This window comes from Chiloscyllium punctatum, chromosome 48 (genome assembly GCF_047496795.1).
Source record: "Chiloscyllium punctatum isolate Juve2018m chromosome 48, sChiPun1.3, whole genome shotgun sequence".
NCBI lineage: Eukaryota > Metazoa > Chordata > Chondrichthyes > Orectolobiformes > Hemiscylliidae > Chiloscyllium > Chiloscyllium punctatum.
In genome coordinates, this window is record NC_092786.1 from 49374700 (window position 1) to 49398186 (window position 23487).

The 23487-nt window shown below is 41.5% G+C and overlaps 1 protein-coding gene across 2 annotated transcripts in view; it reads left to right on the forward strand.

Annotated features, from left to right (window-relative positions):
- The first annotated feature begins 6245 nt into the window (after positions 1–6245).
- The window catches only part of ticrr (TopBP1-interacting, checkpoint, and replication regulator), a 46407-nt gene continuing 29165 nt past the window's right edge, over positions 6246–23487 (forward strand). The window contains exons 1-6 of one of the 2 annotated variants that reach the window (XM_072565177.1): positions 6246–6989; positions 9574–9895; positions 17982–18214; positions 18456–18693; positions 21419–21548; positions 21836–21969. In XM_072565177.1, coding sequence (XP_072421278.1) covers positions 6393–6989; positions 9574–9895; positions 17982–18214; positions 18456–18693; positions 21419–21548; positions 21836–21969 — 1654 coding nt within the window. In that variant the 5' untranslated portion in view covers positions 6246–6392. The remainder of the gene's footprint in view (positions 6990–9573; positions 9896–17981; positions 18215–18455; positions 18694–21418; positions 21549–21835; positions 21970–23487) is intronic. The other variant, XM_072565176.1, reaches the window with a different exon arrangement.

Below are 23487 nucleotides of genomic sequence, written 5' to 3' on the forward strand. Positions count from 1 at the left end.
CTACACAGCCAAGTTGGATGCAGAAAAAACATTCTTTTGCATGCTAATGATACTTTTCCATTTTCCATATCAAATACATCTTGTGACCTCTCTGGGTGACACTGCAGACTCATACCCAGCAGGAACCAAAGTGAGAGTACCCAGGAAAGATGAAGATATTCATTAAGAAGCTGTGATTAAATGACACCAAGCTCAGCTCTCAGATTGCAACAGGACCGATGACTGAGGTCTAAAATCTTGAAGTCTTGTGGAGAGAATAAATTAGTGTTGCAGATGATTTCAACACACTGAGCATGGAAGCAAAGGCATATAGTGGAGCAACAATTCAAAACCTCTGACTCAGGTGTTCACACAAGTTGTGAAGATTAAATTGTGTAGTTTAGAATGATTAAGAACAGTATTAATAGAATGAGTTTGCTTGCTTTGGTTCAAGTTAAAGAAAGCTTACAAAGACTAACAATATACATTACTTCTGTTTAATCCTAAACCACTTCAGCTCTGTTCACAAACTCAGGGGGAAAAAAAATCACACTGTCTCTTTGATTATGGAAGGAAAATGCACATGATTCCATACAGAAATTTGTTTGACATACAATAGACAGCCAGACTCGTGTAGGTTGACCAAATAGATAGTGTTCTTGTCAAATCCTATTTGTGACCATGGCTCAAATGAACTTGGACTGAAGTGTCTTATTATCAGAGGGTTTTTAATTCCAATGAGCATTTCCCATCCTGTCCAGGTAAGATCTCTCCTTGGGGGCACTGACATATGGGGTTGCCTCATTTCCATCTGAGCTGTCACTCTGTGCATGTCAAGTGGGGGTTTTAATCCAATTAGTCATTAATAAGAAAAATGCCCTGTAGCATCAGACCAAATTGCTACCCTTTCATTCAGATTAAATTATTGGACGCTTTAAATACCTTCATGTCAGGTACAGAAAAGTAAGGGTTAACAGAATTGTGGCTCACCAAATGGAAGAGTGCTATTTTATATTACTTTTTCCATGGAGGCTGAACTGTTGAACTCACTGGGAAGATGTCACATGATTTCATTTTGGGTCTTCAATTCAGTCATTATAGCTTCAGGTTCTTTCATGTTTCACCATCTATGAACAGATGTCAAAGAAAAAATCAAAAGAGTAATCACAGCTGAGTAAAATGCTATAGAAAATCAATCTGTTTTCTTTGGGATGCAGAAGAGATGTGATGCAGCATGCACAATGCAATGATGCCATAACATTGATTCACAGGAAAACAAATCCATGGGACTGAGAGTGGAAGTAGCCAGTAAGCATAACCTCAGCGCAGGTTACTTACAAGCGCTTCCTATGTCTGACTGATGCACTAAATAATTGTGACAGCCTGAGCTTGAATTTATTACCTGAGCACTCTTGGGAAGTATGTGTGAATGATTATTAGCTCAGAAACAAAGTGCAATTTCATTTGTGTGATTTTGTATTAAATTTTCAGGCAAGATAAAAATGGAAAAAGTTTCTTGTGAAATTTACATAGAAAAGTGAAAATTAAATATTTACAAAGATGTATGCTTATAAAACATTTAAATATTTTGTCAAATATTCCTTCAACAATTATTAAAAAGTATTTTGAAATATTGTCTAGACATCAAAAGTTTTAATATTTTAATTATTTTCAGGACAAGGCTATTGTCTGTTACCTGTATCTAGACCCTTTTGAAAATAGTGATGGGACTTAGAGGCATAGAGATGTACAGCACGGAAACAGACCCTTTGGTCCAACTCGTCCATGCTGACCAGATAACCTAACCTAATCTAGTCCCATTTGTCAGCACTTGGCCCATATTCCTCTAATTCCTCTATTCTTCATATTCATATACCTATCCAGAGGCCTTTTAAATATTGTAATTGTACCAGCCTCCACCACTTCGTCTGGCAGCTTATTCCATACACGCATCACCCTCTGCTTTAAATAGTTGCCCCTTAGGTCCTTTTAAATTTTTTCCCTCTCACCCTAAATCTATGCCCTCTAGTTCTGGGCTCCCCCATCCCAGGGAAAAGGCTATTGTCTATTGACTGTATCCATGTCCCTCATGATTTTGTAAACCTCTATAAGGTCGCCCCTCAGCCTCCAATGTTCCAGGGAAAATAGCCCTAGTCTATTCAGCCTCTCCTTATAGCTCAAATCCTCCAATCCTGGCAACATCCTTGTAGATCTTTTCTGAACCCTTTCAAGTTTCACAACATCTTTCCGATAAGAAGGAGACCAGAATTGCACATCATATTCCAAAAGCAGCCTAATCAATGTCCTGTACAGCCGCAACATGACCACCCAACTCCTGTACTCAATGCTCTGACCAATAAAGGAAAGCATTCTTGAGCTGCGGAAATTTATGTGGTAACATACTCCTACATTACTGTTAGGTAGAAAGTCCTAGGAATATTATCTGGTGACAATGAAGTAAAGGATATTTACTTTAATGGGAAGATCAAGGCAATTCTGTTCTTATACACCTGATGCCTTTTAAGTGATGAAGCTTCGAGGTCTAGAGGGCACTATTAAAGAAGCCCTGATGAATTTCTTTTGTGCGTCCTGCAGAAAGCAACAAAAAAAAACTGTAATCACAATACTAGTAGTGCAGAGAGTGGGTACTTAAACCACTGGATGGAGCACTGATCAAGTCTTCGTGTCCCGAATGAGAGTGACATTCCTCAGTATTGAAGTTGCATCAATCCAGGAAAATGAGTTGCGCCCTAACAGTGGTACAGAGGCTTTGGGAAGTCAGGAGGTGAGCCATTTTCTTAAGCATATCCAGCCTTACTCTAGTAGGCATGGTAAGTTAGCAGCAGTTCAATTTCTAGTAAACGATGGGCTGTCAAGATATTCATGGTAGGGATGTGGCAATGAGAAATCCTGCAGAATTGTCCCAGGGCTGAGATAGTTGGCTTCCAACAATCAGAGTCCCAATCTTTCTTTGTGTCTGTAATTACAGTCATTTGGGAGCTTCTCCCCTTAAATCAAATGGGTGACAAAGAGTCATAGTGATGTACAGCACGGAAACAGACCCTTCGGTCCAACACACCCATGCCAACCAGACATCCTAACCCAATCTAGTCCCACCTGCCAGCACCTGGCCCATATCCCTCCAAACCCTTTCTATTTATATACCCATCCAGGTGCCTTTTAAATGTTGCAATTGTATTAGTGATTGAAATATGCAACAAAATGATAGACATTTGAAGGTTAGACTCTTGCCTCTGTAGAAGAATCTAGAATGAGAAGAATATTATACCTTTGATTTTGAACCAAAATGCAAACACAATGTTTTCCCAATAAGAGTTGAAAGATTGCAGAATACCCCGCTCCAGATTGCTAAAACTGCAGAAACAATTGGATGCATAAAAGGGTTACTTATGTGGGTGGTTATGAAGTATATTAAATGTAAGAAATTGTGATGAAAATGATCAGGTGTATCCCAGAATTTTGTTGGAAGTTGGGGAAGTGATTGCTGGGATATTTGTATCGTTGATAGCCAGAGGTGAGGTGCCAGAAGATTGGAGGTTGACTCACGTGGTGCCATTATTTAAGAAAGTCAATAAGGAAAACCCCGGGAACGATAGACCAGTGAGTCTGACATCCGTGGTGAGTAAGTTATTGGAGGGGATTCTGAGGTACAGGATTTCCATGTATCTGGAAAGGCAAAGACTGGTTAGGGATAGTCAACAATTGTGTCTCACTAATTGGTTGATTTTTTTCAAGTGATAAAGCATATTGATGAAGGCTGAATAGTGGACGTTGTCAACATGGACTTCAGCAAGGCGATCAGCAAATTTCCACATGGTAAACTGGTTAGCAAGGTTAGAGCACATGGAATCCAGGGAGAGCTAGCCATTTGGATATATCATTGGTTTGAAGGTAGGAGACGGAGGATGGTGGTTGAGATATAAAGGGTTAATTTGCTCTGTTGACCTGCAGGAAATTGGATGTCCTGAGGGTAGGGTAGTAAGCCTCTATCTTAGGGTAGTATGCCTTTGTCTTATGAGTAGAATGTAAGGAATTTATATTCTCATCTCTTACCATTCAGAGCCACTTGCATGGCCATTTTCTCGTTATTCAGAGTGAATTTACATTGTCATCTTTTGCCATACAGAGCCTTTTGCATCATCATCCCCTATTCAAAATCAATTAAAATTCTGACCACACACTACAGTTACAAAAAACAAATACAATTTGCAGCAGGTCTTGCAATTAAGGGACAATTTACATTATATTGTTTCTGGAGATGATCAGGTCACTGCATTGTGTCTTGAGAGGCATGTGTCTGTGAGGGAATGGCTTGGCATTGTGGGCATTACTGACTATGATGTAAAAATCTTGTATAAAAGAAGGACTGTTCCTTTATTCAGAGAGAACTCCTGACATGGCTTCGCAAGCATGGCAACTAGTGTTAAAGGTTCCTCCAAAAGTTTGTAGTTGCTTAATAAATTTTGGTTGTTCACCGAAGTTGGCATACAACAGTTCCATCAAGTATGTAAGAATCTCAAGAAACGAACCTAACAGTGGTAAAGGGTCACTTTTTGGACTGGAGGCCTGTGACCAGCAATGCACCACCAGGATCGGTGCTGGGTCCACTGCCTTTTGTTATTTATATAAATGGTTTGGATAAGAATAAAAGCGATATGGTTAATAAGTTTGCAAATGACACCAAAGCTGGTAGCATAGTGGACAGTTCAGGCAGTTATCTCAGAGTACAACGTAACCTTAATCAGACAGGCCAATGGACTGAGGAGTGACAGATGGTGTTTAATTCAGATGAATGCGAGGTTCTGCATTTTAGTAAGACAAATCAGAGCAGGATGTACACATTTAATAGTAGACTCCTGGGGAGTCTTGTCAAACAAAGGTACCTTGAGTCCAGGGTCGCAGGTAGACGGGATAGTGAAGAAGGTGTTTAGTAAACATACCTTTATTGGTCAGTGCAATGAGTATAGGAGGTGGGAAGTCATATTTTGGCTGTACAGGACATTGGTTAAGTCACTTTTGGAATACGGCATTTGATTCTGGTCTCTCTGCTATAGGAAAGATGTTGTTAAACTTGAAAAGGTTCAGAAAATATATACAAGGCTGCTGCTAAGATTGGAGGGCTTGGGCTATAGGGAGTGGCTGAATAGGCTGGGGCTATTTTCCCTGGATTGTTGGAGACCTTATACAGGTTTATAAAAGCATGAGGGGTATAGGTAGGATAAATAGCCAAGGTCTTTATTCCAGGGTAGGGTAGTCTAAATCTAGGGGGTATGGGTTTAAGGTGAGAGGGGAAAGATTTAAAAGAGATCTAAGGGGCATTTTTCCACCATACCAAGGATGATGCGTGCATGGACTGAGTGCCAGAGGACTTGATGGAAGCTGGTACAAGTACAACATTTAAAGCGCATCTGAACAGGTACATGGGTAGGATATGTGCCAAATGCTGGCAAATAGGACCAGATTGATTTAGGATATTTGGTCAGCAGGCACAAGACAAACGTGTCTGTTCCTGTGCTGCATAATACTGCCATTATATGACTATGATGAAAAGCTTCCGCAACGAACAACATAGCAGCGTAAGTTCAAGACAGGCACGGGTTGGTTGTGGGATACACCTCTGCTGCTAGCCCCATGGCAAAGTGATAGTGGTGATTGTACTCTTGCCCCCGAGTCAGAAGGTTGAGGGTTTAAATCCGACTTCCTGAGGTCGATGCCATCTTTTGGATAATGAGTTAACCCAAGGACACCATGGGCCCTTGTCAAGTGGAAGTACAAAATACTGAATTGGGGCATTATTTTAAAGAGAAGCAGTGGAAATAGGTCTGACCAATATTTCTCAATCAACATTAACACAGATATAACGAGACCTTCTCCTGTACAAATAAGTTTCTATCCCTGGCAAGAGTGACATTGTTACAATGTATTTAAAAGGACAAACTGCAGAGTAGGCCTTCGCAACCTAACGATCCCATTGGCTGGACCTTGCTGTTTACAATCCGGCTGTCCAATCGAAGACTGGAGCCAGCTCTGTCCATGGCGATTGGCTAACGGTCGCAGCGCAGTGTCCAATCACAGCGTCATGACGCCCAGCTGTGCTCTAAGAGGGCCAATCAGCGATGGCTAGTCCGCGTGTATTGGCCAATCGCCAAGGAGCCAGCCCGACGAATGTTAGACCAATCGGAGGAGCGGCACGGTCGGTGAATTGTCCAATGGGCAGACACGGCGGTGGGTTTGTGACCAATGGGCGTTGAGGATGGAAAGGGCGCCAAGAATTGTCGGTTGAAGCTCGGAATCGCGGCGGTTCCCGGACGGTGGCGGAGCCCGTAGTGAGGGCCTTTTCCCTCAGGCTCTAGGAGCGGCGAGTGCCAGGCTGTATCCTGGGGGGGTCGGCCATGGTTTCTCACAACATCGCTTTCCTGGTGGACACGGCGGCGGAGCCCGGCTTGGTTCGCCGGGCCGCTCTGCGAGTGCTACTGCATTCGGCCTGTGGCTCCGGCCTCCACAACGTCCGCTGGGCTTTCAAACTCTTCGACCCGGCGGCGGCGAGGGCGAGAGGCCGCCGCGGCTGCCGGGGCCACGGCTTCAGGGAGCTGCGGCTCCGGCACCTCGAGGAGCTCGAGGAGGCCCTGAGCCGGGAGGCGGCGGAGCGGGAGCGGGAGCGGGGGCGGGGGTCCGCCGTTGCCTCCGCCACTCAGACCGCGCTGATCGAGGCCTTGTCGGACTATCAGTGGGACCGGCCGGACATCACCTCCCCCGCCAAGTCCTGCCGGGGGTCAGGAGCTGAGGCCCCGCAGCCCCGAGCTCAGAGTTCGCTCTTCCTCTTCGCCCCCTGCCCGCACTCCCGGGGTCAGTTACTCGGCTTCCTACAGCTCCCCGCTAGCCACAGCTGCCAGCAACTGGCCGAGAAAATTATCCCGGCTTCAGTGCGGACCCTGCTCTCCAGCCATTCCATCGCCCTCCATTGGGTGGACACCCAGTGCCTCCAGCAGGTATCCGCTCTTTAATATCTCGTTTAAAGTCCTGTCCCTGCTTTCAATTTCTCGCCCCACCCACTACCAACCCCCTCCCCAACTTCGCCCTTTCCCGAGTTTCGCCTCGTCTCCCTCTCCCTCGTGCCCCTCACTTCGCCCTCCACGTTATTTTGTTCCCGATCTCGTACCCCCATCTCTCACTTCGACCCCTCCTTTCCCCTCTCACTTGGCACCCTCTTCTCTCCCCCCCCCCCCCCCCCACCACACACACACACACACACACACACACTTGATCATCCCCGACATTATCTTGCTCCCCTCACTTCGTTTCTCTCATTCCACATTTCAGCTCCCTTCTTCCCCCCCCCCGTCTCACCACCTTCCACTCACATCAGTAATTTCTTACAAGTCTCAAAGAGCTCTGCCCATCATCGAGAAGAAATAAACGTGGTTGAATTAAACTTAAAAGATAACAATTTATACAGCAAACGTTCAAGCAAAATCAGAAAGAATCTAAATAAGTGATTGCACTTTTAACATCTATAAAATGCATTTTTCCTATAGTGCCTACTGGCCATAGAAGGTTTCAGATATTGTATGCACCCTTTCCAAAGCCACCCAGGCATGGTCCAGATACAGTCCTACTCTAAGACTTGACATGATTTTGATTGACATTTCAGTGCTGTATTGTGGGAATATTGTACTTGTGGATAAAAGGTAAAACCACTATTATCTGCCAATACTGGTTAATATTAAAAGGAATATTCCTGTGGCACCGTTTGTGGAATTGCACAGATTTCTGATGTCCCAGTTTGCATATTTATTATGACTTTCAGGGACTTTTGTGCATAAATTGATAGATGCATTCTCCTACATATCAAATAACTGCGTGTTTTGCCACATAAATTGTGCTTTAGTATGTCCTCTAAGGTTTACTAGTTTATGGGAAAAGAATTGGTCAGATTATGTTGTATCAATTGTACTTATGAATGCTCAACAACAGCCAATGTAAATTTTGTAGCTACTACATAGTATGCATAAGAGTTAATATGTAATTGTATAAAGCGTATCTATCCAGGTGGAATGTTAAACTGCTAATTCTGCTCCTCGGCAATTGAAAGTGTAGAGAAGTATCCATGCTAATGTTTTTCCTTGACCAATTTATCAAAAACCTGATTGTTTTAATATTTGTGATCTTGATGTGTACACCTGAGTTGTTGTATATGCCAACTAACAGTTACTACATTTCAATAAGTAATTAATCGGATATAAAATTCTTTAGCTTGTCCTGAAAACCGATAAGCATTTATCACTTCTAAGTAGGCCTCTTCCATACAATGAATTTTTTTTTCTTATTTCAAAATATACTTTATTCATTTTAAAAAAAACTTTATATACATTTCATAATCACTAAAGCAGTTTGATTCTGTGGTCTTAGCTTATGGAAAACATACAAACATTGAAGTTTGACTTTCCTGACAGTTCCAGCAAATGCAAGGCATTTCTTAGGTAGTGGGAGAGTCCGATAACTGAACAGACTCTCATTGTGCTTTGGCTAAATGACCTTAGATGGTGGTCTTTCCCCACTGCACCTTGGCAAACACTTGGTCGAGGTTAACTCCTTGTACTGGACAACTAACAAGATCTGGGCAGACCAAAGAACATCTTTCATAGAGTTGATGGTCCTCCAGGTATAATCAATATTTGTCTTTGTTTGTGTCCTGGAGAACAGAGCATAGAGTCCTGCATCAAGGAGTTGCTTGGGGCAAATCTTAACAAGAACCACTGCGTCTGTCTCCAGAATTATTTGGCAAAGATACATTCCAGCAGATGTGACAATCTCTACTCCCCACAGCTGCTTCAAGAATGGCGTACGGTGGTGCAGAGAATCTCTGTGTACATGAAGCATCTCACTTGTAGTGTCCTTCTTGCCACCAGCCAAGCGACGTCTTGCTGCTTGTTGGAAAGTTCTGGCGATGAGGCTTATTTATGCTACTGATCACACTGAACATTGTTGTAAAGTGGTGAATTTTCACTTGGCATTGTAAGAGATTGTCTAATATTTTTGTCACATTGTGTTTTGCATTTGTCATGCATACAAATTGCAGTCACAGCATTAATTATTTCTTGTTGCTTTTCTTGACCCATAATTGACTTTTAAGAACTGGGTGGAGCAATTGTCCTCTAATTCACCTCTAGAATGCAAAGCATTGTATAGCTTTAAAGGAAATTTCTAGGCTGCAGACCTTTGGAGTCACAGGCTGAGCCAATCTAGTTCTCAAAAGCTGTGCAACTGTCTTATTTGCAGCTCTGTCTTTTCCTTGCTACTTGATTTGTTTTTAATTTTGATGGTCTGTTTTGGGTGAATGTCAACTATTCTAAAGTAGTATTAACTGACGTGTGCAGAGATCAAAAAGGTGGGTGAGGATCCTGTTGTTGACCTGGTGGATATTTATTCCTCAAACAATGTAATGAAAACAGATTATTAAGTCATTCCATTGTACCCCATTGTTTGTATGAGACTTTGCTGTGCACATGTTTTGCTTTTATGATTTGTATGTTTTAGTTTTACGAAAACCTTGTGTTTCTATTTCCTTTCTAGTTTGTTGGAACTTCTGATCATATTGGGTATAAAGTCGTCTCTGAAGTGATGCACTTAGTTGGTGGAAGTTTAATTCCCTTTGCAGCTTTAATGCAACTTTCAGTTAATGACTCTGCATTACTATTGGGCAAAACTTCTCAAGTTGGTCAGAAGAAGACTGCTTTTGAGAAGAATGGAGTAGTTAAAAAGGAATTTGTGAAACTGAGGAAAACAATAGAAGCGGTCTTTCCATTTGATTGCAGTATGAATTACTTTGTGAACGCTGAAAGTTTCTATCGGAAGATGTTTCCTCTTCAGCAAGGATTGCTGACTATCTCACAAGGTAATTATAATCCCTTTTCCTGCCATTGTCAGTTTTGAAAGTCTCCGTTCTGTATATTAATGAAAATTTTTTTAAAATTCCCTGCCTTGAATTCTATTGAGGCATTTTAGCTTTACCTTTGCTGAAGTTCCAAGGTAACAGTTACTAATGGCACAAAGCACCTTCCACTTTTGTCAAATCTAATTTCTGATTTTAATCTGGAGTGTGGGAGCAATCTGAGTTAAACTTCCTCTGCAAGACATTTTAATTTGACAGCCAGGGAATGCCAATCCATTATCATGTCAAAATTGTTCAGGGCTATGACTACCTGTGACTTTTACAACTCTCCAGAAGATTATTTTCAAAGTTTCATAAATGCAACCTGAAGTGTGAACAATCATGGGTATATATATTGAATTTTGTCTGTTTAGTATTTGATTTATAGCTGCTCTAATGGGCGGGATATTAACTTTCTCACTCACTTACTACCCAATATATAATTAAATTTGGTGAATGGAGTATTACAAACTTATTGTGCTTACTCTTAATAATTCATATTTCTATTATTTTTGCGAAATGAGACCATCTACCTGGTCTTTGCTCTTATTAAGATCCTATTTACTATTTAAAAAGTGTAGATAGTTCTCCTTCTGTTTTGGGCAAAATTTCATCCTCAACACCATTCAAGTGAATTAACTGATTCTCTGATTTCATGGTGTTGCCTCATGCTGTGTGCAACACAGTTGCTGAAGCCATGCATAAATGCTGCCTTTCAAAATAGGTTATTGAATGTGAATGTGAAGATCGACTGACTGGGACTCCCTTAGTGCTGGGAGCTTGAATGAGGAGCAATTTGTCAGGTGTGTCCAGGGTTTGTTTTTTTTTCAAGCAGTAGGTGGAGTGTCCAATGAGTGAGGGGGCCGTACTGGACGTGGAAATGGGAAATGAGCCTGGTCAGGTGATCAAAGTTCAGTGGGGAAGCATTTTGGGAATAGTGATCCTGTTTCCATATGTTTTTGGATACTTATGGATAAGGACAAGAATGGACTTCAGATTAAGGTGTTAAATCGGTGGAAAAACAAGTATAACTGATTAAGGAAAAAATTGGCGAATGTGGTTTGGGAGTGGCTGTTTGAGGGTAAATCCCATTCTGACATGTAAGAGTCTTTTAAGGACTAGTAGATTAGAGTGCAGGACGGGGATGTTCTTGTGAAAATGAAGGACAGGGATGGTAGGGTTCGGGAACCTTGGATGACAGAAAATTATCAGTTTAGACAAGGAGAAAGGAAACAAACCTAAGGTCTGGGCAACTAAAAACAAAGTTTGATTAGATTAGATTCCCTACAGTATGGAAACAGGCCCTTCTTGAACGATATAGAGAAAGTAGGAAGGTGCTCAAACGGGGAGTTAGGAGGGCGAAAGGGGGAGCAGTGGTAAGAAGAATCCCAAGGCATTTTATACATATATTAAGAGCAAGAGCGTAGCTCGGGAAAGAATAAGCTCAGGCGAAAGTGAGGACTACAGATGCCGGAGATTTAGAGACGAGATTGTGGTGCTCGAAAAGCACAGCAGGTCAGGCAGCATCTGAGGAGCAGGAGAATTGATGTTTTGGGGCAAAAATCAGTAGGCTCACTCAAGCATAAAGAGGGGAGGTTATGTGTGGAGTCTGAGGAAATAGGTTCTTACTTCATTTATAGGGATTTAAGTGTGTCCAGCTAAGCCAGCATTCACTGTCCATCCCTAATTGTCCAGAGGGTAGTTGAGTCAACCGTATTGTTGTGGGTCTGGACTCCCATCTAAGCCAGTAGAGTCAGATCTAGGACATTAGTGAGCCAGGAGGGTTTTTTTTTCTGATAATTAATGGTGGCTTCATGGTGATCGTTTGACTCTTTCTTTTCACTGAATTCAAATTCCACCAACTGCTGTGGTGGGATTCGAACCCAGGTCCCCGGAACATTGCCTGGCATCCTTGATGAGCACTTTGCATCGGTTTTCACCAAAGTGAGGGATGTTGAGGTTGAAAAAAGGTGTGTAAATGCTCTCGAGCAGGTCAACATAATGGAGGAAGAAGTGTTGAGTGTTTTGAAGTATGTTAAGGTAGACAAGTCCCAAGGCCAAACAGGATCTATCACAGGATACTGTGGGAGGAAAAGGAAGAAACAACTGGGGCCTGAACGGACATCTTTGCATCCTGTTTGGTGTCAGGCAAAGTTCCAGAGGAGTGGAGAATGATCAATGTTGTTCGTTGGGGTTAACAAAGGAAACAGGTAATTACAGGCAAGTGAGTCTGACGTCAGTGGTGGGGAAGCTTGGAGAAAATACAGAGAGATAGAATTTATTCACATTAGAAAGTGAATAGACTTGTTCATGTTAGACAGGATGGTTTTGTGCGGAGAAGGTCATGTCTCATCAACTTAATTGAGTTTTTTGAGGAGACGACAAGAATGATTGAAGGAAAGGCAGTGGATGTCTTCCATGTGGACTTTAGTAAGACATTTGTTAAGGTAGCACATGGCAGACTCGTACAGAAGACCGAGTGGATTAGTTGTTAGTCCATTTACCTAGCTGGTAGGTTGTTGGCAGATATTTCATTCCATTTCTAAGTGACATCATCAGTGCTGTTTCGCCACCTGTGAAGTGCCGCTGTATTGTTCCACTTTGAATTTGTGGTGCTGTTTGAGCTGGTTCTGATTGGTGCCAGTTTTGATTTTCCATTGCAGCAGTTTGTATATTGGGTCCAGGTCCACGTGTTTGTTGATGGGAGTCTGAGGATGAGTACTATGCTTCCAGGAATTCACTTGCCATTCTTTATTTGGCCTGTCCTAGTGTTGTTGTCCTAGCCAAACCCGTGGCTCTTGTTGTCCCTGTGCATGGATACCGGGGATAGTTGGTCGTGTCACTTGGTTGCTAGTTTGTGTTCGCTAGTGTGGGTCGCTAGTTGTCTGCCTGTTTGTCCTACGTCGTGCTCAGTGCAGACGCTGCATGAGATTTTATAAATTGCATTTGTCCTGCACATAGTGGGTGCTGAGTTCTTCTTCAGCTCAGCGAACAACAAATCCAACCAGCTCCCGAGCTACAGATCTTCACAAAACCTTTAAAGAAGGTAGAGTCTCGTGGGCTCCATGGTGAGCTGGCTAGATGGATGCAAAACTGGCCTGGTAGATAGGCAGGTGGGCAGAGGGGGTGGGGTTGCCCTATTAGTAAGGAATGAAATTAAATCAATAGTAAGAAACCAGGTAAGGTCAGATGATGTAGAATTTGTCTGAGTAGAATTGAGGAACCGCTAAAGTAACAAAGTAAAGTTGCAGTGATCATGGTGGTGGTGGGGGGGGGGGGGGGGTTTCAAAATGCAGGTGGACTGGGAAAATCAGGTAGTTAGTGGTTCGCACTAAGGAACCACGAAGGAATTTGGAATGTCTATGAGATGGCTTCTTGGAGCAGTTTGTGATGGAACCCACAAGAGAACAGGCAATACTGTGTTAGTGTCATGCAAAGAGGCAGACTTGATAAGGGAGCTGAATGTGAAGGAACCCTTAGGAAGCAGTGATCATAACATGATCAAATTTACTCTGTAATTTGAGAGAGAGAAGATAGAATCAGAGGTAACAGTATTTCATCTGAATAAAGGCAACTACAGGGCATTAGGGAGGAGCTGGGTAGAATTGATTTGGGGGGGGGGGAAGAGCCGAGCAGGGAAAAAACAGTGGAACAGCAATGGCAGGAGTTTCTGGGAGTAATTCAGAAGGCACAGCAGAGATTCATCTGGAGGAAAAAGCATGGTACAGGGTGGATGAGGCAACCATGACTGACTAGGAAAGTCAGAGATAGCATAATAGCAAAAAAAAAGCATATAAAGTAGCGAAGAACAGTGCGAAACATGAGGATTGGGAAGCTTACAAAGACAAACAGAGGGCGACAAAAAAAAATAAGGAGGGTGAAGATTAAATATGAGGGTAAGCTAGCCAGTGATATAAAGGAAGACTGTAAGAGTTTGTTTAGATATATAAAGAGCAAAAGAGAGGAAAAAGTGGACATTAGGCAGCTGGAAAATGATGCAGGAGAGATGATGGTGGGGACCAAAGAAATGGCTGAGGAACTGAATAAATATTTTGTGTCAGTCTTCACAGTGGAAGATACGAGTAATTTCCCAAAATATTCAAGAGCGTAAGGGGGCAGAGCTGAGTATGACGGCCATAATCAAAGAGAAGGTGCTAGAGAAACTGAATGGCCTGAAAGTAGATTAATCACCTGGACCAGATAGACTACACCCCTGAGTTAGGAGAAAGTGAGGACTGCAGATGCTGGGCATCACCTACCACCCAACCTCCAGATACATCGGATCATCCTTCGTCATTTCCGCCACCTCCAAACGGACCCCACCACCAAGGATATATTTCCCTCCCCACCCCTATCAGCGTTCCGGAAAGACCACTCCCTCCGCGACTTGTCAGATTCACCCCGCCCCCCCACCAACCCAACCTCCACTCCCGGCACCTTCCCCTGCAACCGCAAAAAATGCAAAACGTACACCCACACCTCCCTCCCCACTTCCCTCCAAGGCCCCAAGGGATCCTTCAATATCCATCAGAAATTCACCTGCACCTCCACACACATCATTTACTGCATCCGCTGCACCCGATGTGGCCTCCTATACATTGGGGAGACAGGCCGCCTACTTGCGGAACGTTTCACAGAACACCTCCGGGATACCCGCACCAACCAACCCAACCGCCCCGTGGCTCAACACTTTAATTCCCCCCCTCACACTGCCAAGGACGTGCAGGTCCTTGGTCTCCTCCATCGCCAGACCATGGCAACACGATGCCTGGAGGAAGAGCGACTCATCTTCCGCCTAGGAACCCTCCAACCACAAGGGATGAATACAGACTTCTCCAGCTTCCTCATTTCCTCTCCCCCACCTTTTCTCAGTCCCAACCCTCAGACTCAGCACCGCCTTCTTGACCTGCAATCTTCTTCCCGACCTCTCCGCCCCCACTCCCTCTCCGGCCTATCACCCTCACCTTAACCTCCTTCCACCTATCACATATATTTCCCCCCCCCCCCCCCAAGTCCCTTCTCCCTACCTTTTTAACTTGGCCTGCTTGGCACACCCTCCTCCTTCCTGAAGAAGGGCTTATGCCCGAAACATCGATTCTCCTTCACCTTTGATGCTGCCTGACCTGTGCTTTTCCAGCAACACATTTTTAAGCTCTACACCCTTGAGTTCTAAGGGAGCTAGCTGAAGAGATAGTGGAGGTGTTAGTGGTAATCTGTTAGGGATCACTCGAATCAAGGACAGTCCCAGAGGACTGGAAAATTACTAAGATAACATGCTTATATAAAAAGGGAGTAAGGCAGAAGATGGAAAATTACAGACCAGTTAGCCTAACCTTGATCATGCGTAAGATTCTGGAATCCATCATGAAGGATCAGATTTCTGCATACTTGGAAGTGTGCGATAAAATAGGGCAGAGTCAGCATAGTTTTGTCAAGGGTTGGTCATGCCTGACAAATCTGCTAGAAGTCTTTGTAGAAGTAATGAAACTTACAGAATACTGGATGGCCTGGACCGAGTGGATGTTGTGAAGGTGCTTTCATCGGTAGGAGAGCCTCGGACCCAAGATTACAGCCTTTGAGTAAAGGGAAGACTCCTTTTAGAATGGAGATGAGGAGAAACTCCTTCAGCCAGAGAGTGGTGAATGTATGGAATTCACTGGCACAGAAGCTGGTCATTAAGTGTATTTAAGACAAAGATAAATAGGTTCTTGATTGTAAAGGCGATCAAGGATTATAGGGAGAAAAATGGTGAATGGCGCAGCACATTTGATGGCCTGCATGACCTAAGTTCTGCTCCTGTGTCTTATGGTTATAGAAGATAGAGTAGCAGTAAAAAAAGTACTTTTTGGATCAGTAACTAGTGGTGTTCCACAGAGATCAGAGCTGGGGCCTTCATTGTTTAATATATTTGATCGGGAGGAAAATGTAGGTCGTCTGATTAGTAAGTTTGCAGGTGACACCAAAATTGGCCATAGTTGTAGATAGTGAGGATTGTCAGAGGATACAGCAGAAAAATGGCAGATGAAGTTTAATCTAGTCACATACGAGATGATGCATTTTGGAAGCTTAAATTTAGGTGTGAATGACAACGCCCTTAAGTGCATTAACATACAGAGGGGTCTGGGTATACAGGTCCACAGATTCCCGAAAGTGGCAACACCGGTGGATAAGTGGTCAAGAAGGCATATGACGCACTTGCCTTCATCGGTCGGGATATTCAATATAAAAGTTGACTAGCTATATTACAGCTATACAAAACTTTAGTTAGGCTACATTTGAGATATTACATGCAGTTCTGATCACCACACTACCAGAACGATCACTGGAAAGATGGAAGCTGAGGAGTGACCCCTGATAGAGGGCTACAAAATTGAGAGGCTTAAATAAAGTGGTTAGTCAGAGGCATTTCTCAGGGTGAAAATGTCAACGACAAAAGTACATAGATTCAAGGTGAAAGTTTAGAGGAGAAGTGCAGGGAAAACATTTTGCACAGGGTTGTGGCTGCCTGGAATACAGTGCAAGGAGGTGATGGAAGCTCATATGTTAGCAACATTTAAGGCTAATCTTGATAGACACGTGAACAAGACCCCAATAGAGGGACAGAAACTGCACATAGACAAAAAATAGTGGCTTTAAATAAGGATAAGGAATTGGCACAGGCTTGCCAACGGGCCTGTTCTTGTTGTTGCAGAATTTATTTAGCAGGGATCAGTGAGAGCAAAGAAAAATCAACAATACTCAAAAAAAACATCAATTGAACTGACAATCAGCTTTTATTGTAAATACTACAGCAGTTCAGCTGAGACTTGGAAGGAGGAGGGATCCAGATTGTTCCGTTTCCCTTCAAAGTTTCGCTCCTTTACAAAAGAAAAGGAACACGTATTATATACTTTAAAATATCCTTAGCAATGACAGATTATCATGAAATGTGCATCACCTGTAACACTGAACCTTAGTCTAAAGAAAAATTAATAATTTGCATCATGACATAACTCTGTTCTATTATATGGAGCTTTTGTTTAGGCTAAGATCTGCAGTTTGAAATATTCTGCAGTTCAGAGCCGTGAAAATGATTACTGAAGTTTTATCAAACTTATGGAATTTGTTTGCATTCAGCCTGGCCCTGAAAGCTGTTTCTGACATTTTGTCTTTTAACTTACTGAATTATAACTTGAGAATTGATCAATTTTTTTTTCCCCCATCATACAATGTTAAATGTTGCCCATAATACCACATTGCGTTTTATTATATTGTACGTGGTATCTTTGGAACATTTTTGAAAGTTTTTTAAAAGGTGCTACTTCTAATGCAAACTCTTCCAGTTGAGGTTTCATTTTATTGTTTTATTGGACAAATGGATAAGTCAGTCAAGAAGGCATATGGCATACCTTCATTGATCAGGCATAGAAGTATAAAAAATGACAAGTTATGTGCAGCTGTATACAACTTCAATTGACCACCTTTGGAATTTTATGTGCAGTTCTAGTCATTACAGTACCAGAAGGATGTGGAGGCTTTGGAGAGGTTACAGAAATGGTTTATCAGGATGTTGCATGGTTTGGAGGGGATGAGCTCTGAGGGGAAATTGGATAAACTTGGTTTGTTTTCATTTGAACATCAAAGGGTGAGGGGCGAACCTGATGGAAGTTTACAGTATTGAATGATATGGGTAGAATGAATAGTCGGAGTCTTTTACCCAGGGTAGAAATGTCAAATACTAGGGCAAATATGTTTAAGGTAAAAATCGGTAAGTTTAAATGAGATGAGAGAGGTAGGTTTTTACACACAGTGGTAAGTGCCAGGAATGCGCTGCTAGTGATGGTAGAGGTGAGTATAATTGCAATGCTTAAGAGAGGTATCTTGGAGGATATATGTATATGCAGAGAATTAGGGATATGAACCATGTGGCGGGCAAAATTGTCTTTTTAGTTTAGTTGGAGCATATTGTGTCGGCACAGTCTTGGTGGGCCGAAGGTCCTGTGCCTGTGCTATACTGTTCTTTGTGTTATAACTCAAAATTGTAAAAATTATGGTTTCTGGTCATGAATAGGGGAGAAGGTAGTGTACTGTCCTGTCACTTTGGAGCCAGTTACTTGTCTGAAAAACGTAACTGTGCCCATGAGCATCATCGTAAAAGGAGCTGTCAAAGATTGGGATCAGCAAAGGACTAATCAGTTGTCAAGACATGCTTGGATTCTACAAGGTGCGAAACAAAAGGAAACAAAAGAGAATTATTTTCTTCAACGACTTCTGGAGCAAATGACCTACAATGATATATATCTGGTAGGTATTTTCATTGTATTAATTCCTGTTATGGTCATACTTTTCTCCCCTGGGATTTTCATTGTCACTCATTTAAAAGATTTGATCATAAAAGGTATCTTTTCAAACATCATTTTTGATATTAATCACATTGTTCTACTTAGTAGTCAGTCAAAATATAGTCTGCATATGGGGAAAACTAATAGAAGAAATGTTTGCAATACAATCAAAAATGTTATGTACTTTTTCATATTTTTTCCAGGTTGTTGATGTGGAGATAAATAATTGTTTGCCCCCGTGTACAGGACTACTGTCTCCCCTACTTAGTGGCACTGCAGTGCTTACATTAATCTCTCGAGAACAAGAACCAGAGTTTGAAGAGCTTCTTTTGCAGGCTGAAGTAACTGAGAGCAACCAGACAATGTCGTTGGAGGTCATGGATGCTGTAGACAGAGCATTGACTCTGTCCTCTGATTTTGCTGAACATTTACCCAGTTCCGGTAAGAAAGAGAAGTAGTAGCATTAATTTTGTATATGGTTTTATACCTCCTCTTGTTAAGTGTATCAAGAATACTTTCCAGTAATTTCTTAGTTCTTGTTAATTTTAGATGACAGGACTTAACAAACTTTAGTGAGATGTGAAACTTGGATCAAACATATTTGTGATGTTGGTATCTTTGAATGAGAATGTTGATATTTGATGGATGGGAAGTATTTAAGTCCTGTACAAAAGAACACTGAATCAGATAAACTGAAGATTGTTCTATCCATTGTTAAAATACTAGAAATTTCATAACAAGTTTGGCAATTGGTGCGGAGTCTTTGTCATCTTGTTACGAGGTCTGGTATTACACTTTTCAGAGCTGTCATTGGTCCTGTGGCTATCAGGAATTCAGTTAGTGCAGGCTTTGGCTCATGTAATCATACTGTACTTGACATCAAAAATGACTAGACTGTTTAAAAAAAATTAACCCCAAGGTATTAAGTAAACTGCTGGAAAATGAACTTTTTTCAAGTCTTGTTTTCTATATATATTATTATTATTATTATTATTATATAGTGTTCAAAATTGACAGATTTAGTTATATACCTTTTTTAAATGGATGAAGAAGCCTTGCGGCCAAAGTTGGTTATGTTGGGCAATTCACAAATATAGAGTTTATAGTCAAATCATGGAACATGGATATTGATTCAACATCTGGTATGAAATTTGATGTATTGAATTTGAATAGAGCAACCAGAAGATCCTTAAAGACTAAAATGCTAAGTATTAGGGAAATGTAAAATGAAATCAAAACCAAATGCTGGAAATAAACTATCTGAGAGACTGCTTTTCTGTGCATTTTTGGTTTTATGTGTTTATTATTTATAATAAACTTTGTTCCTGCATTTAGAAATGTTTTATAATGTGATTGCGTGTAAGCTGTAAGGTAAGTAAATATGTTGTCTACCGTACAGTGAAGTGTTTTAATGGCGCAACTTGTTTGCTAGGTTTGTGCACTGTGATCTACAAATGCTAAAGAACTAATATGAAATGTTCATATTTATATTTGCAGTGTTGTATCTTTGTTTATGCTAAATAAACAAATGTAATTTGATTTGCGGTTCCCCAGTGTTTATAAGGGGCTTGTTGATGCTAATATAATCAATCCAGTGTATGTTTTGGATTATCTATGTGCACCTTAGTAAACTTGTAATCTTTTTCTATCAACTTGTTCCGGCATACTATGACCCACCTTGGATGGGTAGGACTTGAACTGAAATCGTCTGTCCCAGTGATAAGGCACGACAATTGTACCACGACCCTAATGTAACTCATTATTGACATTTTCTCATTCAAATTTATTGATAACAAAATTTTTGTGTAAAAGCCATTTTGAGTTATGAGGAGTTGATAGTATGTGGCAGTAATGTTAATGGATTAACAATGTTAGTTGAGTTTATTATTTCCTATTACATAGAGGTTTTCAATAATAATGAGAGCTGTATGCTGCTATTTAAGTGATCTTAAATGCTCGAAGACAGCAATGATTTCTGTAGCAATTAAATTTAACAGTGGGCTGTTGTGCGGTGTAGTGTCTCTACCTCTGAGGCAAGAGGCCTTTGTTCAAATCCGACCTGCTTCAGAGGTGTGTTGTAACATATTTGAACAGGTTGATTGAAAAATATCCTGAAATAAAGTCAGTCTTGCCTGGGGCTATGGTCTCTGTTTAAAGCAGTACTATTTGACAGGTTTGTATTCCATTTCTCTTCCCAAAAAACAAACTCTCCGAGAGAAAGGGAATAAATCACATAGTAGCCCAGCAAAGGAACATTTTTTTCAATGAAGTTGAATAAATTATGGGTTTATAATTTATAACTCATAAATTATAAATTGGGCCCCGTTTACTAGCATTTCATTTCTAACTTTGTAAATTTAAACAGCCAGAAATCTTTTTTTAATACCAATCAAGTACTAAACATACAAATAATAAATAGCGATCTTTAAACAGCTCACAAATCTGATTAGATGAAGCATACCTTAGTCAAGGAATCTAGAAAGAATAAGCTTGTCGTCCATTTTGGCTAGTCCAAAAAATTGTTACCCAATCCTCAAATACACTTAACCTTGCTGTGAGTTTTTCCATACTGTCTGCCTATTAGCTGAGGATTCCATTCCATGAATTCAGTATGCACTTTAATCCATGTTTTCTGCCTCTGAAATTTGTAAGAGATCAAAATGTCAGTGAGGTTTGATTTCTCTAATTTTGTAATCTTGTGGGGGTGGGAGGGAGGGGGTAGGTGGCATGGTGGCTCAGTGGTTAACACTGCTGCCTCAGCGCTAGAAACCCGGGTTCGATTCCGACCTCGGGTGACTGTCTGTGTGCAGTTTGCACATTCTTCCCCGTGTCTGCATGGATTTCCTCCAAGTGCTCCAGTTTCCTCCCACAATCCAAAGATGTGCAGGTCAGGTGAACTGGCTATGATAAATCGCCCATAGTGTTAGTCAGGGATAAATATAGGATAGGGGAATGGGTCTGGGTGGGTTGCTGTTCGGAGAGTCGGTGTGGACTTGTTGGGCCAAATGGCCTGTTTCCATACTGTAGGAAATCATTTTTTTTTAAAAAAAAGAAAAAGTAAAATAACATAACCCTTCTCTTCCCAATGTGATAAAATTCAAGCTGCCAAATCTGGCTAATGATATACATTAAAATTTCGAATTGAACTTGTCTTTTCTTCCATAAGAGGTTACTCTTCCAGATTGGGTACAACTGGAGCTGGCTGAGACTTCGCAACAAAGGATTTCTTTTGCTGAAGGCTGGTTTCCATTATCTGAGTTATCAGGACCGAGCTCTACTCTAATGAAATCATTCAGGTAACATGATTAAATTGTCGTGACAAAAGTGTACACTTTTTTTCAATAAAGTTGAATAACTTGTGTAAAACAGTTTATGAAATACTGACACAATGAAATTCTGGCCTCATTTGCTAGCATAGAAATTTAAAAAGCTCCATGAGATTACATTTATGTTGTTGTAACATACCTGTACTCTAAGGGAATCGTTCAGGTAACTTGATTAAATTGTAGTGATAAAGATGTACTCTACGGACGATTAAGTTACAGTTTCCTAAAGCCTTCTGAACTTGCTGTTTGTGCATTAGGTCAATGCAAGGAGTTGATGAGAAAGCGAACGTGGACTATGAAACCTCCCTAACTAATCAGTTAGCTGAGTTCTACCAGAAGAAATCTGCAGATGAAGCTGAAGTTGCAGACCATGCGGTAAAAAGAAGACAGCGTAAGTGTAGAATAACTTGCTTGAAATTTAAAGAAGAATGTTAACAGGAGATTGCCTTGATGCTTTTTCTCCCTTTTCCCCACATTCTACAGTTGTTTCCCTTTCTGTTCCAAATGAGATGTCTCAATTATGCTACTGTTCCTTGCCTATGATTTAATTGTATCTCAAACATTGAATATCAACATGCTGTTCAAATGTGTAAGGCAAGGTAGATTCTGACTCAAGACAAATCCTATTCAAATTAGACTCATAGACATTTACACTGCAGAAGAAGAATATTTGGCCCATCATGTCATCACTGGTCAACAACGATCTGATTCCACTATAATCCCAGCTTTTGGCCTATAGCCCTGGAGGCTGTGGCAACACAAGTGAATATCTAAACATCACTTATGTGTTATGGCAGTTTCTGACTCAACCACTCTTTCAGGCAGAATGTGCCAGACTCCCACCATCCTCTGAATGAAAACATTTCTACTTAACTCTTCTCTCGACCCTTACCTTGAACCTTACTTCAAAGCCCCCAGTTATTCATCCCACTTTTATTGGGACAAGTGCCTTCACATTCACACTATGCCCCACATAACCTCTCTCAACCATCATTTCCATGGGAAACAACTCCAGCCCATCCAATTTTTCCTTACAGCTCACAAACCCCTGCACAGGCAGCATCCTGGTAAATCACCTCTGCACCTTCCCTGGTGCAATCTCACGCCAGAACTGTGTGCAGTACTCCAGTTGTGGCCTAATAAGTGTTTTGTGCAGTTCCAGTTTATCCTTTTTCTGTATTCCATATCCCCTACTAATAATGACAAAAATACCATATGTCACCTTATCTACTTGCCATGCTACCTTCAGGGATCTATGACTAGACCCACCAACATCCTCTGACCTTTAGTACTTTTCAAAGTCCCATCATTCATAGTGTGATGCCTGGTGTAATAATGTTATTTCTTCCCAACTGCATACATCCCCCCCCCCCCCCTTTTCCAGGTTGAATTCCATTTATCACTACGCTCTGACTAGTCCATTGAGGTTGTCCTGCAGTTTACAGCAATCCTCCCCACTATTTAAAACCTTACCATATTTGTGTCATCCGTGAGCTTATTGATACAGTTATGTCCAAATCATTCATGTGTACTGCATACTTCTAGGACCCCAGAACTGAGGCTTGTAGTACTCTACTGGAAACAGACTTCCAGTCGCAGAAACATCCCAGTATCATCACCCTCTGCTTTAGCTCTCGATCCAAAATTGGCTTAATATACCATTTTTGTCTTGGATCCCATGCGCTCTTACTTTCTTGGCCAGTCTATGATGTGGGACCTTATCATAAGCTTGCTTAAATACATTGATCTGGCATTGAATGCATTGTTATCGTCAACACTCCTGATTACCCCTACAACAGACTTGATCTCAGCTGTGAAACACAATCTCCTTTTCTTTTAATAATGGCAATATTCTGGCAACTCATTCTTGGCCAGAGAGTATTTGAAAATTACTACCACAACCTCCTCC